Source organism: Mollisia scopiformis (genome assembly GCF_001500285.1).
Source record: "Mollisia scopiformis unplaced genomic scaffold LY89scaffold_1, whole genome shotgun sequence".
NCBI lineage: Eukaryota > Fungi > Ascomycota > Leotiomycetes > Helotiales > Mollisiaceae > Mollisia > Mollisia scopiformis.
The window spans coordinates 2,500,028-2,512,011 of record NW_017263581.1 but is presented as its reverse complement, the minus strand read 5'-3'; the positions used below and the strand labels follow the sequence as shown (position 1 = coordinate 2,512,011).

The 11,984-nt window shown below is 48.5% G+C and overlaps 5 protein-coding genes across 5 annotated transcripts; 3 read left to right on the top strand and 2 right to left on the bottom strand.

Moving 5' to 3' along the window:
* The first annotated feature begins 193 nt into the window (after positions 1-193).
* On the top strand, positions 194-3,517 carry LY89DRAFT_605365 (uncharacterized protein). Its single transcript, XM_018210390.1, has 3 exons — positions 194-1,437; positions 1,487-1,771; positions 1,911-3,517. The coding sequence occupies exons 1-3, from the start codon at positions 421-423 to the stop codon at positions 3,234-3,236; spliced, it is 2,628 nt and encodes an 875-aa protein (XP_018078970.1). The 5' UTR covers positions 194-420; the 3' UTR covers positions 3,237-3,517.
* On the bottom strand, positions 3,322-5,815 carry LY89DRAFT_634822 (uncharacterized protein). The gene is made up of 5 exons (XM_018211410.1): positions 5,488-5,815; positions 5,248-5,437; positions 3,899-5,198; positions 3,783-3,843; positions 3,322-3,732 (listed from the first exon to the last, which is right to left on the bottom strand). The coding sequence occupies exons 1-5, from the start codon at positions 5,701-5,703 to the stop codon at positions 3,514-3,516; spliced, it is 1,986 nt and encodes a 661-aa protein (XP_018078969.1). The 5' UTR covers positions 5,704-5,815; the 3' UTR covers positions 3,322-3,513.
* Positions 5,816-6,211: 396 nt separating this feature from the next.
* On the bottom strand, positions 6,212-7,334 carry LY89DRAFT_25412 (adenylate kinase). Its single transcript, XM_018206227.1, has 2 exons — positions 7,098-7,334; positions 6,212-7,047 (listed from the first exon to the last, which is right to left on the bottom strand). Exons 1-2 carry the CDS (start codon positions 7,252-7,254, stop codon positions 6,395-6,397), a joined length of 810 nt encoding a protein of 269 aa, XP_018078968.1. The 5' UTR covers positions 7,255-7,334; the 3' UTR covers positions 6,212-6,394.
* Positions 7,335-7,804: 470 nt separating this feature from the next.
* On the top strand, positions 7,805-9,971 carry LY89DRAFT_605354 (LETM1-domain-containing protein). The gene is made up of 2 exons (XM_018210389.1): positions 7,805-8,142; positions 8,200-9,971. The coding sequence occupies exons 1-2, from the start codon at positions 8,085-8,087 to the stop codon at positions 9,795-9,797; spliced, it is 1,656 nt and encodes a 551-aa protein (XP_018078967.1). The 5' UTR covers positions 7,805-8,084; the 3' UTR covers positions 9,798-9,971.
* A 128-nt stretch (positions 9,972-10,099) lies between these two features.
* Positions 10,100-11,962, top strand: LY89DRAFT_703593 (uncharacterized protein). The gene is made up of 2 exons (XM_018217331.1): positions 10,100-10,564; positions 10,609-11,962. Exons 1-2 carry the CDS (start codon positions 10,283-10,285, stop codon positions 11,746-11,748), a joined length of 1,422 nt encoding a protein of 473 aa, XP_018078966.1. The 5' UTR covers positions 10,100-10,282; the 3' UTR covers positions 11,749-11,962.
* Positions 11,963-11,984: the final 22 nt, after the last annotated feature.

The window sequence follows — 11,984 nt, the reverse complement described above, 5'->3', positions numbered from 1 at the left end:
ATAAACAAGTCAATGGGGTGCCGTTGTTAGATGGGCGCCTCTTTGACGTAAATTTCTCTCTTGTGATAAAGACAAGTGAACGTTGTCAAGATGCTTCGGCCCCGAGTCTTAGTAATCCTCCCACCGCTAGATTCCACACATTATCCCTGTAGACTTTCCAGGGATGGATGACTCTTCACCGACCACCGACCACCACAAGGCTATTGAAGGTCTTTAATCGCGCTGTATAGCGGACGGAACAGACCAATCAAGCACCGACGTAACAAGTCTTGATGCCCCTCCTGTGCCTCTGCCTTAGTAGTATTTTTTTTACGTGTTTGTGTTCTTCTCTATGTGATAACTATCCGCAGTTACGCGACATTTAAATCTATTCATGAATGATTCTTGACGGCAAAAGTCGAGGAGAACAGCGCTTCAATCATGTTTTCACCCACGCAATCCAATGCCGCGGCGCCGGCATCAATGGAGTCGACGCCTTCTGCGCCCAGCGACTCGAACCACGCACCGAACGTCTCTCCAGTACAAACTTCGCTCGAGCGGAAAGCTTCTCATAGCTCACCTCATGGCCTGAATGCTCGATCCTGCGTTACCTGTCGCCGAAGGAAGGTCAAATGCGACAAGCAGAACCCATGCTCGAATTGCACCAAGGCTGGCTCACCATGTGTGTTTCCAGCGCCAGGTCGCGCTCCTAGAAGGCCGAGACAGGGCGGAAAGGTTGTTAGTGAGCGGGAAGCAGAGCTTTTGAAGAGATTGAGAAGATTGGAAGGTGTGGTGGAGGAGCTTAGTGGACAGGTCGAGGTCGAAGCCGTGAAGCATTCTCCGTCGAGCGATAACTCGTCTTCTGTGCAAAAAGATAACGAGTCTGAAAATGCATCAAATCACAAAAGCAATACTGTGCGAGTGGTCGGAATGGACGAGGGCAGTGGGAACCGGAGGACATGGATAGCGAGGTCTTGGAAGCTTGGTGCTGGACCTCCCAAAAGTGCCTACGGCCCGGAGGAAGTAGAGAGAGGTGTTGGCAGACTGGTTTTGGATGAAGGGAAGAGTCGATATGTCGCATCTCCATTCTGGGCCTCGATTTCCGAAGAAGTAGATGAGATACGGGATATGCTTCATTACCAGGAATTCGACTCGGATTCGGATGCACCAGCTGCTCCTTCGAACGTTGTGACGGAGCCGGATCACCAAAGCTTTATTATGGGATACAATAGCAGTGATGTAGACCTAAAGAGTCTACATCCGCTACCTTCCCAGATTCCATTTTACTGGCAGACGTTTTTGGAAAATGTCCAGCCTTTGGTCAAGATTATGCATACTCCAACGATGAATAAAGTCATCAAGGAAGTGCAAAACAATCTTGACAGCTTGAGTAGAAGTACTGAAGCTTTAATGTTTTCTATATATTTTGCCACAATTACATCTATGAACGCTAATGAGGTAAGTAGGCTTGATCCCTTTCTGCGAACACCCCGCTAATAATTTCTAGGTTATGACCAATTTTGGGATTCGAAAGGAAACCCTGCTCAAACAATATCGATTTGGAGTTGAACAAGCTTTGGCTAGAGCTGGGTTTCTCAACACGAATGAGATTGTTACGGTCCAAGCTTTTGTGCTGTTCTTAGTCTGTGTTCGCAGACATGATGATACCCGCTTCGTCTGGTCTTTGACTGGCTTGGCACTTCGAATATCGCAATCGCTCGGGCTACACAGAGATGGGACGAAATTTCGATTATCGCCATTTGATACTGAAATGAGGCGGAGATTGTGGTGGGTAAGTACAAATCTTTTTCATTTCAATAGTTTTTACCTTGTGATGAAAAGGATCTTGATAATGTAGGGTCTAGATGGTGGATGTTTCGTTTGCATTTTTTTATGCTAGAAATTGAGTATGATGCTAACTCGACATACAGCAAGTCTGCATTCTAGACACTCGTGCTTCAGAAGACCATGGCTCAGATCCTTCCATCCTCGACTACTCTTTCGACACAGAATATCCTTCAAACATCAATGATGATGACCTCGACCCAGATGCAACAGATCCGCCACAACCTAGACAAGGAGTCTCAGAAATGACATTTTGCCTCATTCGATATGAAATATGTAATCTCACTCGTAAAATCACCTACACCCCTCCGGGACAGACTCCATGTCGGTTATCTGGGAAAATCCTTACGATCGAAGACAAAGAACGTCTGGTTCGCGAAGTGGCTGATCACCTCGAGAAGACTTACCTCCAATATTGCGAAGACGCAGGACCACTTTACTGGGTCGCCGCAACAGTCGCAAGATTGATCATTGCCAAAATGTCCCTCATCATCTACCACCCCTTAACCCATCCCGGAAAGCTAAACAGCTTATCCCAAGACATCCGAGATAGGCTATTCATGGCCTCAATCGAAATCATCGAATACAGCCGCGTCCTCGAATCCGAAGCCAGCACCAAGCAATGGGGCTGGCTCTTCCACACCTACATCCAATGGCACGCCATAGCCTACATCCTCGGCGAACTGTGCATCCGCCCCAACTCCACGATCGTCGAGCGCGCATGGCGGATCATCGACCTCGTCTTCACCGAATGGAACGGCGCCGCCAACACCATGACGCACACCAAGACCGGCATGCTCTGGCAACCGATGCGAAGGCTCCTCGCCAAAGCAATGCGGAAGCGAGAAGAGAATATCCAGAGCGCGAACAACGATACGGATAACAACGGTCTCGGCATCCCGAGGATGTATATGCGGCCTCCACCGGAAGCGTATTCGAGACCTAGTCCCTGTCCCGGCAATATCGCCCGAGATAGATTGCTCGAGCGAGAAAATCAACATACCACCGCGGCGGCGGATATGAGTAATGGGAACGTCCTAGAAGGGCTCAATGATCCAATGTCCAACGCACCAATGTACAGCACCGCCGAGGCCCCCGCTCCCATAATGCCTCCCCAAGTTGTAGGCGGCACGGATACCGGTATGGATAATCTGATCACGGATTTCCAGCCCATGCAACCTTGGGTTATGGATGAGAATGCTAATAATGGCAATAACGGAAACATGCCGGGCTTCAATCCTTATTTCCCAGGCATCGGAGCGGGCATCGTGGATCTGGATGTAGAGGATATGGCAGATGTTTCTTGGGAGGGCTGGGACGAGATGGTGAGGGATTATCTGATGGAGCAGGATCAAGCGGCGCCGGATGGGGCGAGGGGTCCGACGCTGGGTGGGATGGGGCAGTGGTGGTGAGACAATGTTTGGGAATGGGATGGCGTTTAAATATATACCTGGAGTTTTATATTGGTGTGGGAAGATGGGTTGGGGACAAGCGTTTGTTTATGGTTTGGAGTTATTGTGCTATGCTATGGTAGGGACTTAACTCCCATTGTGTATTCGATGAGAATACAGTATATATCCACTCTTCGCATGTAATTGCTTCAACATCCTATTGCAATGCTGTTCCCTGCTCGCCTGGTCCTACATTGACCTATTGTTTTGAGGCGGGGAAGCATAGAAAGACTCAAATCTAGAAAAACCGAGGTCCATCTAAATCCTTAATACCCTCAATAATACGCAACAACTCTCTATCAACCTCGCTAAGCGTCGAGATATCTCTGCTCACTTTCCCAAGTAAGGGTAGTTCCTCTGGTTGGCAGACCGTTCCTGGGGCCGGCAGAGCGCCTGTCTGAAAGTAGTTTCTGATCGCTTTGACGGTGCATAGGGAAGGCGAGGCGAGGGTGCAATGCTGTGGGGGTTATTAGTTAGGTGTATTCACGTGGGGAGCGAGAGACATACGCCTTCCGAGTCTTGAGTCAAGACTCCGGAGCCGGGGAACTTCTTTTGCATTAGAAATGCACTGATATGTGTTAGCTCTCAGTCAAGCTTGAGGCATAGACATTGGGAAGACTGACTTGTAAAGCGGCGTTACCGGATCCAGGGTATTCCCAATCAAGAGAATAGGGTGTGATGTGTTCCCAGTAATATCCTCCGGCTTGACGCTCCACTTCGGCCTTCCTTTCCACGATGCACAGTTCATGGTGATACTACTCCAGTACTCACCCATCCATTTACTTTGCCCAACGAGGGTCTCCACCCTGTCGAACCAGTCTTTCTTCGTCCAGTCTTGGATACTTTCGCCGTCTGAGCATAGTATTCCTACACCCACTCGCTCGGTAGGTACCACGCAAGGCTGAGCTCCTTTCTCGCAATTGTTCAGAGGACAGCTTGGTTCGTGATGTTTGGCTTTGTAGTCGGCGAATGCGGAGCCGTTTCCGTAGGCCACGTCTGTTAGAAGTGTGGCTTGGATGGGGAACAGTTTCAAGGGTGTGTAAACGACGTCTTTGATGAGGTTCATGACATCGGAGTAGGTGATGATATCAGGTCCTCTACTAGCTGTTCCTGGGACCGAAATTGGGTCGTCTTTGACGCTTGATACTATATTCTCTACCACGGCTTGGATTTCTTCTGGAGATAGACTGCCTGTGTTCAAGGGACATTTCTCATTGCCGCCAGTGCTGCAGTAAGAATAGAACTTGTCCATAATCTTGTCTGTGTCGCGAAGATTGCTGAGCCAGCCTGTCTTGTAGTAGTCTGTAGAATCGCACACCCCGTCAATGATAACTCTTCCAACACGATGGGGTTGGAGTGCTGAGAAGGTAGCTCCAAGAAGGGTGCCATATGAAAAGCCCCAGTATTGAAGCTTCTCTTCTCCCTTTCGATACCGAGTTCTTTCCAGGATTGGTTTCCTTGCAAAAGGATGGTCACAATGAAGTTCGGCAGTCGATTGCTTCCAACTTGGAGTATCAACCCAGATCTCAGTCTGCTTGCTTCTCCACTCGCCATGTCTTTCAATGATTTCCACCATGTCAGCTACCACAGTGGCAGTATTCATGTGGTGTATGATCTCAGATGCATTTTCCGAGCATCCAGAGCTCAAAGCGTTAGATCTTGCCCACATATTGGATTTCGCTTCAATTGAGCCAAACCCCTCAGACTCCATCTGAAGCTTAAACACATCATGTGAGAAGTTATCAGGAAAGCATTCAACATGTGGTGTAGTGTTATTGACTCCTCGGGGATCCCACGATACGATATCAAAGAATTTGGCGTCTGTACTCCCATAAGCTGAGCTGTTGAGAGGAGGATTGACAATCTTTGAGATTGTTTCGGCCCATGAAAGTGCGAGGTTAACTCCTGAGCCACCTGGCCCTCCTAGACTTATGTTTAGTATGCAATTGACTATCTCTCAGGTGATTCTTACCTGGATTCAGAAGAATCGGTCCTCCATATTGAGGATGGATCAGAGGGACCGGGGCAGGATATCGAATAATAGCCACCGCCACTCGGGATGCATCCGAGGCAGTGGAATTGTAGTCCATTGGGACATCGAGACGTGCACACTCGAACTTCCCGTAACATGGTGTATACTCGAGATGTTTTGTGGGAGTAATCTTAAAGCACCATCAATCTCACGATCCTGTTCAGTGCCGACAATACTCACCTTGGTCCAAGCGAATTCCTCGGCCGGTCTCTCAGCGTCGGTGAACTTCACAACATGGCCGTATTGATGTCCATACTGCACCTCGGTTGGATATCGTTGATACACGATCCAAGACAGAAATGCGAGGCTGAGGAGAAGGCTGATGTGCATACGAGTGGGCGTTCTGAGACCCCGCCGTGGGGTCTGATTTGAGACATCGATCCCACTCTTCTCCATCTTGGAGATATCTTCTTCTCTCGACCTTCCCAAGTCGTAATTTAATCGAGAGATTTGTTCAAGAGCGATGTGCTTGACGCCACTAGAAGTTATGGATGAATTAAAGATGAAACGCACGCACGATATTTTGGTTGTTGCTTTCGGTGCAATCGTCACTGTAACCTTCCTCTTTTGATCATCGGATGCGATATGGGATTCTTATCGGACCTCTTAGATCCGTTTTTATTTTCTATATACTTGTATCAAGTGATTTGTGTTTCAAACACTTCGGAATGATTCATAACGATGTCATCAACCGTGGAAATCCAACCATTGACTCACTTTGAGCTGGATGTAGATAGATCTTCGTTCCACATATATAATTGACGAGCTACAAATTGATTTTCAGGATAAGTCATGGCTCCAGGTGGAGGAGGAAAGACGGTGGAGAGCTGTCAATAAACTGCTTTCCACGATATATGAAAGCTTAAATCTCTTTGATAAGATTCGACGTTGATAGCCATGTGAAGTCATGAAGTTGCGTATCCTCAGCGCCAAAGTTTATTAGGTCTGCTCATAAAGCTCTGCTAAGTATGGACTCTATTGCCCAAAAGCTTACATTATCATACAATCACCATCCAAAAGTCCAAGTCCAAAATCAACGCCTTGCTGAACAGCAACCCAGCACTGGTCTTCACAACCCTGACACCCTCTAGTTGCTAGCAGCGAATCTTCGCTCAAACTCAGCATACAGCTTGGGGCTAATTTCATCACTGCTGTTCCCAGAGACCTCCCACAAGACGCCCTTCCGAGAATAATGTTCAAGAAGAGGCTCACTAGTCTCCTCGAACTTCTTCAGTCTATGCTTCCATGTCTCTTCGTCGTCGTCTGATCGCTTGGTCAAGGGTTCGCCCGTGATATCATCCTTGCCTGGAACCTTTGGTGCATTGAAGGTAGTGTTGTAGATTCGGCCTGACGGTGCGTGAATCCATCTCCCAGCTATCCGCTCTAAGATGACCTCGAAAGGAGTTCTCAACGAGACAACGAGGTTGATGGGTATGAGGTTGTCTAGCTGTGTAGCTTGGCCAGCTGTTCGTGGGAAGCCATCGAGGATGAATGATGCCGAAGGATCATCAGACGTTTGTGGAGGAGTGGGATAGGAAGCAAGAGATGGTTGTTCGACGAAGGAATCGGTATCGTAATCTTGCATAGAAGCAGAGGCTGATGTAGAGGATAGAGTCAGAGGTGAGGTGCCTGCAGGGGCAGAAAGCCAACCACGGGTCTTGAGTTCGTGGAGGATGAGTCTGAGTATCATAGCATCCGGCACCAAGGCGCCGGACTTGATTGCACTTTCGGCTTTGATACCTACGATGATGTCAGTACTTATATAACAGGCTGGAGATGAGGATGTGTACCGAGTGGGGTCTGATTTTTGACATTGTCTCGCAGGAGGTCTCCGGAGCTGATTGCGCTGAGTTGGGGAAATCGTTGGAGCAAACGTTCCGCTTGCGTGCCCTTTCCAACTCCAGGAGCCCCAACCAAGATAATACGCGCTGCTCTTGAGAGTCTCATGGTCCGTTCTGGATGCAAAATGGAGAGTAATGATGCAGGGCAAGCGGAGGTTGTATGCAGTCTATCTCTATCCCTATGTCCGGAGCTCTAGGACTCGCGCGAATGATGCGCCTGCGCCTGGCAGGCTGGCTCTTTGTAGGCAAAGCTATTCAACGAGGTGCTAAGATATGTCCATAGTGAATGACAAGCTGAAAGACGTGGTGATACAAGGTTGAGTCAATGAGAGAGAAAAGGAAAAGAAATTATGGCGGTGGTGTTGTGGTGCGATTTCGAGAGAGCTTGCAATTCGTAAGCGGGGAAGCAAGTTGATAACGCCGGGAGCCCGAACTGGTTGAGAGTCGCTTGGCTTTCCCCAGACCAAAAATTTCAGGTGTTGAGGATCGCCGAGGCCATAGTGGGCCCTTGTCAGCGTTCCTGAACGTGGGTGGGAAGGGGTATTGGACATGATGGGAGAGTTCGGATGGATGGGAAGAGACAAGTATGGACTCGAGATGGGTCATGTACATTGCTCTAATCTGCTTGGGACATTGTAGCCATTACGGACTTGCAAATCGGTTTTTCTCCTCCAAATTCCAGTATCACGTGAACCATTTCGGCATATTCTGCTTACTTAAGCTAAACTCCGTGTGGAAACTGGCTGAGTTCATTGGCAAGAAAATGCACCGTGATCCATATTGGCTCTGTAAGCCATCCCTTTGAGAATTCCATCTCGACGATGTTCATTCTTTAAATATCATCACCATCCAAAGAACCAGAAGCACCCACGAACATTGTTGCATCTTTGACATTGATTGCCCGAGCGTCTTGTTGACGAGACGTAGCCTTCAACGATGAGCGCCTCTTCAAGAATTATCCGACATGCATCGCAAACTTCTCTTTTGAGCGGAGGTAGGCCATCACTCTTGAATGTGAATGATGAATCCTTCTAATATGATCTTGTTCTAGCTCGCGCATATCCTCGATCCGGTCCTTCCTCCGCGTACACTGCATACCTTCGTCGCAATGCTCGACAACTCCCTTCTCACATTCCTGCATTGGCCATATTAATTCCCCGCCGAGGAGTTTCGACGGATACCCATACTTCAGGAGGTCCCCCGGGTGGACCACCTCCAGGATTTAATGCAGAGGAAGCAAAGAAGCCACTGAAGGATGTCAAGATCTCCAGCAATGCGCCGTCGAAGGCAGCTGCTACACAAGCCGAGAAGCATGAGATTGAGCCTGTGCCATCAGATATCGCCACTGCTGTACCAAAGACCGATGCTACAGAGGCTTTGACTTTGTCAGAATTGGCTGGTGCGAAAACTGCAGCGGAGAAGAAGGAAGCTAAAAAGGAAGAGAAGAAATTGACTCTTATGCAAAAGATCAAGAAAGAGGCTGCACATTATTGGGACGGAACGAAGTTGTTAGCTACAGAGGTTCGGATCAGTACACGTCTAGCTGTGAAGATGGCAGCCGGCTACGAGCTCAGCCGAAGAGAGCACAGACAACTTCAGAGAACGGTCCAGGATATTGCACGATTAGTCCCGTTCTCCGTATTCGTCCTGGTCCCTTTCGCCGAACTTCTTCTCCCTGTTGCGTTGAAGCTGTTCCCAAACATGCTTCCCAGCACATATGAAGGTCAAATGTCCAAGGACAAGAAGGCCAGCAGCCTCCGAGCTACCCGTAAGGATGTCAGCAACTTTCTCCGCAACACTCTCAAAGAGACTGGACTGCCATTAAGCCCAGCAAATGCTCAGAAAGAAGAATTTGCTCAATTCTTCCGTAAAGTTCGAGCTTCAGGAGAGACTCCTAGCCCTCAAGAGGTTATCAACGTTTGCAAGATCTTCAAGGATGATTTAACTTTGGACAATCTTTCCAGACCTCAACTTGTCGGCATGTGCAGATACATGAACCTGAACACTTTCGGAACGGACATGATGCTTCGATACCAGATTCGTCACCGTATGAGACAAATTAAGAGAGATGATCGCGCAATCAGCTTCGAGGGAGTTGATAGCTTGTCAGTACCGGAACTCCAGGTTGCCTGTCAGAGCCGTGGTCTCAGAACCCATGGCGTATCTCCTGGTCGCCTACGTGATGATCTGACTGCATGGTTGGATTTACGACTCAAGCATGGCGTGCCATCCACCCTTCTTGTATTGAGCAATGCATTCATGTATGCTCAAGGAAAGGCCGAGTCCGAATTCCATACCCAGATTGATGCCTTGACTGGTGTTCTGTCATCCATTCCCGAAGAGCTGTTCCACGAGATTGAACTCGAAGTTCACAATGCTGAGGGTGCAGCCACCAACAAGCAACGTCTTGAGGTTCTCAAGGAGCAACAAGAGCTCATCGAGGAAGAGAACGAACAAGATGAGGAGAACAAAGCTTCTGGCCGAGCCACTCCTCGTGATGACGAAGACATTGATGAGAAAGAGGAGCGAAGGCTCCAAGCAGCATCGAACGAGGCCGAGAAGGACCAAGTCAGCGAGGCAGTTGCTGCAGAGAAAGAGGGAGCCGAGGTGCAGAAGCAAGAGGCTGCTGCGAAAGAGAAGTCAGCTTAAACTCAGCCAGTCTATTCACTTTGTTTCCTTTGTCGAATTGTATAGCATTTGGGATACGGTCATGCATGAGGATAAATGGACGGATGGAAACAAATTATAGAGAACCCCCACTAGAAAATCGCTGTGCCTTAGATTGCCAGCATTGTAAAAGAATCACCTCATTGAGCCATTCCCATCAGATGAACCTCGTCTTACTCTGGGACCATGTGATTGTTGTTATCTTGCGGTGCTTGGACAAACAATTCGCCGATGCGGAAGCCTTGTCGCCTAGCGCCTTGTTCCTTGTGCCTCAATGACGAACGAGCGGCGCGAGCTTAAGCTTCTCACCACATCACCGCTGCAACTTTGTTTAATTCAAAGGCCTGAATTGTACCTTTGATGGCTCATACGTAAGATTCGCAAACTCCAGAAAAATCCATCGTCTCAACACCACCGAATCTGGTCCCTTCCCAACCACCCGATTGCCCCGCGCAGGTAGCTCCGAGATGGACCACGACGACTTTGACAACGTCTCGTGGCAGAATAATCCTGCAGCACAGGGTCCAGCTTCCTCAATCGCTAGTCCAAGAGGTGTCTCCGAAGATGAAGGTCCGGGAAATACAAATGGCAAGCAATATGCGGCTGTTGGTGGTCAACTAGGATCGAATGCAGATGCATTGGATTTGGCTGGTGTCGGAGAAGGAGTACTAGAATGCACAGTCACAAATCCACTCAAGGAAAACGAGGGCACCAAAGATGCCTATGTTTCATATTTGGTTACTACAAATGTTTGTTGCCTGGTTCATCAAGCAATCAGTGCTGACCATATTAGACTACATTCCCTTCCTTCCAGAAGCCGACGACCTCCGTGCGCAGACGGTTTACAGACTTTGTGTTCTTATACAAGACGTTGTCCAAAGAGTATCCAGCATGTGCAGTGCCGCCCCTACCAGACAAGCACAAGATGGAGTATGTCCGGGGTGACCGATTTGGTCCTGATTTCACTTCTCGTCGAGCCAACTCTTTACACCGATTCCTCGCCCGCCTAACTCTTCATCCCGTACTTCGGAGGAGCGCTCTTCTTATCATATTCCTCGAAAGTTCGGACTGGAATGCAACCATGAGATCTCGGCCACAACGAGGAAACTCTGGAGCGGATCAAGGTGCGACTGGGGTCTTCGACAACTTCACAGATACGTTCATCAACGCTTTTACAAAGGTTCACAAGCCAGATAAACGATTCATTGAAGTTCGAGAGAAATCAGATAAGCTTGATGAAGATTTAGGCCATGTTGAGAAGATTATTGCACGGGTAGCCCGACGAGAAGGAGATCTGGAAACAGATTACAAAGACCTCGCGGAGCAGTTTCAGAAGCTTATCAATCTGGAACCTGGGGTTGAACAATCGGTACACGCCTTCGCCGCTAGTGTGGAAGATACTTCTTTGGCGATGAGGAACCTGAAGGAGCATACGGACCAGGACTACCTCGGGAGTCTAAGAGATATGCAAGCCTACAGCTCAGCAGTCAAGAATCTCTTGAAAGCACGAGAACAGAAGCAGCTCGACTTTGAGCAGCTCACAGAGTACCTCACGAAGTCAACATCAGACAGAGATGTGTTAGCCTCATCACATGGCGCAGGTGCACACATTGGTGCAAGCGGTTTCCTTGCCCGCAAAGTCGAAGATTTACGAGGTGTAGATCACGAGCAATCGAGGAGAGAACGACTCCGTAGAATCGAAGTTCGGATTGAAGAACTGACGACTGGGGTCGAGGAAGCAAAGAAGACGACAGAGGCCTTCGATGAGGAAGTCGTGAGAGAAGTGCAGGACTTTGAGCGAATTAAGAGGATTGAGTTTAAAACGCAGTTCGGTGCGTTTGCAGATGCACATGTGGACTTCTATGCCTCGACAATCGAGAACTGGTCTCGGTATGTCCAGGAAATGGAGAACCTAGGAGCGCCAATTGCATAGTCAGGTCTAGTTGTAATGTAGTGGAATTAATTGGCCACATATCTCTTTGTGCTGGGATTCATGCAGGAGGGATGGCGTTCAGAGGCATCGGCAGATAGGGTAGATGATTGTTGATACGAAGATATTCGTGATCGAGTTTATCATCGGGCTTCCTTCATTGAGATGATTATTTACTTCCTGACATCTTAACTTCCTGACATCTTAACTTCCTGACATCTTAACTTCCTGACATCTTA

What these genes read in the sequence shown, in the direction of transcription:
- LY89DRAFT_703593 (XM_018217331.1), top strand. Translation starts at nt 10,283, where the DNA reads ATGGACCACGACGACTTTGACAACGTCTCGTGGCAGAATAATCCTGCA. An exon ending in CATATTTGGTTACTACAAAT is followed by an intron (nt 10,565 to 10,608) that starts GTTTGTTGCCTG and finishes TGACCATATTAG; the next exon opens with ACTACATTCCCTTCCTTCCA.
- LY89DRAFT_634822 (XM_018211410.1), bottom strand. Translation starts at nt 5,703, where the DNA reads ATGGAGAAGAGTGGGATCGATGTCTCAAATCAGACCCCACGGCGGGGT. An exon ending in ACCGATTCTTCTGAATCCAG is followed by an intron (nt 5,199 to 5,247) that starts GTAAGAATCACC and finishes ACATAAGTCTAG; the next exon opens with GAGGGCCAGGTGGCTCAGGA. An exon ending in CCGGTAACGCCGCTTTACAA is followed by an intron (nt 3,844 to 3,898) that starts GTCAGTCTTCCC and finishes AACACATATCAG; the next exon opens with TGCATTTCTAATGCAAAAGA.
- LY89DRAFT_605354 (XM_018210389.1), top strand. Translation starts at nt 8,085, where the DNA reads ATGAGCGCCTCTTCAAGAATTATCCGACATGCATCGCAAACTTCTCTT. An exon ending in AACTTCTCTTTTGAGCGGAG is followed by an intron (nt 8,143 to 8,199) that starts GTAGGCCATCAC and finishes ATCTTGTTCTAG; the next exon opens with CTCGCGCATATCCTCGATCC.
- LY89DRAFT_605365 (XM_018210390.1), top strand. Translation starts at nt 421, where the DNA reads ATGTTTTCACCCACGCAATCCAATGCCGCGGCGCCGGCATCAATGGAG. An exon ending in CATCTATGAACGCTAATGAG is followed by an intron (nt 1,438 to 1,486) that starts GTAAGTAGGCTT and finishes AATAATTTCTAG; the next exon opens with GTTATGACCAATTTTGGGAT. An exon ending in TGAGGCGGAGATTGTGGTGG is followed by an intron (nt 1,772 to 1,910) that starts GTAAGTACAAAT and finishes CTCGACATACAG; the next exon opens with CAAGTCTGCATTCTAGACAC.
- LY89DRAFT_25412 (XM_018206227.1), bottom strand. Translation starts at nt 7,254, where the DNA reads ATGAGACTCTCAAGAGCAGCGCGTATTATCTTGGTTGGGGCTCCTGGA. An exon ending in CAAAAATCAGACCCCACTCG is followed by an intron (nt 7,048 to 7,097) that starts GTACACATCCTC and finishes ACATCATCGTAG; the next exon opens with GTATCAAAGCCGAAAGTGCA.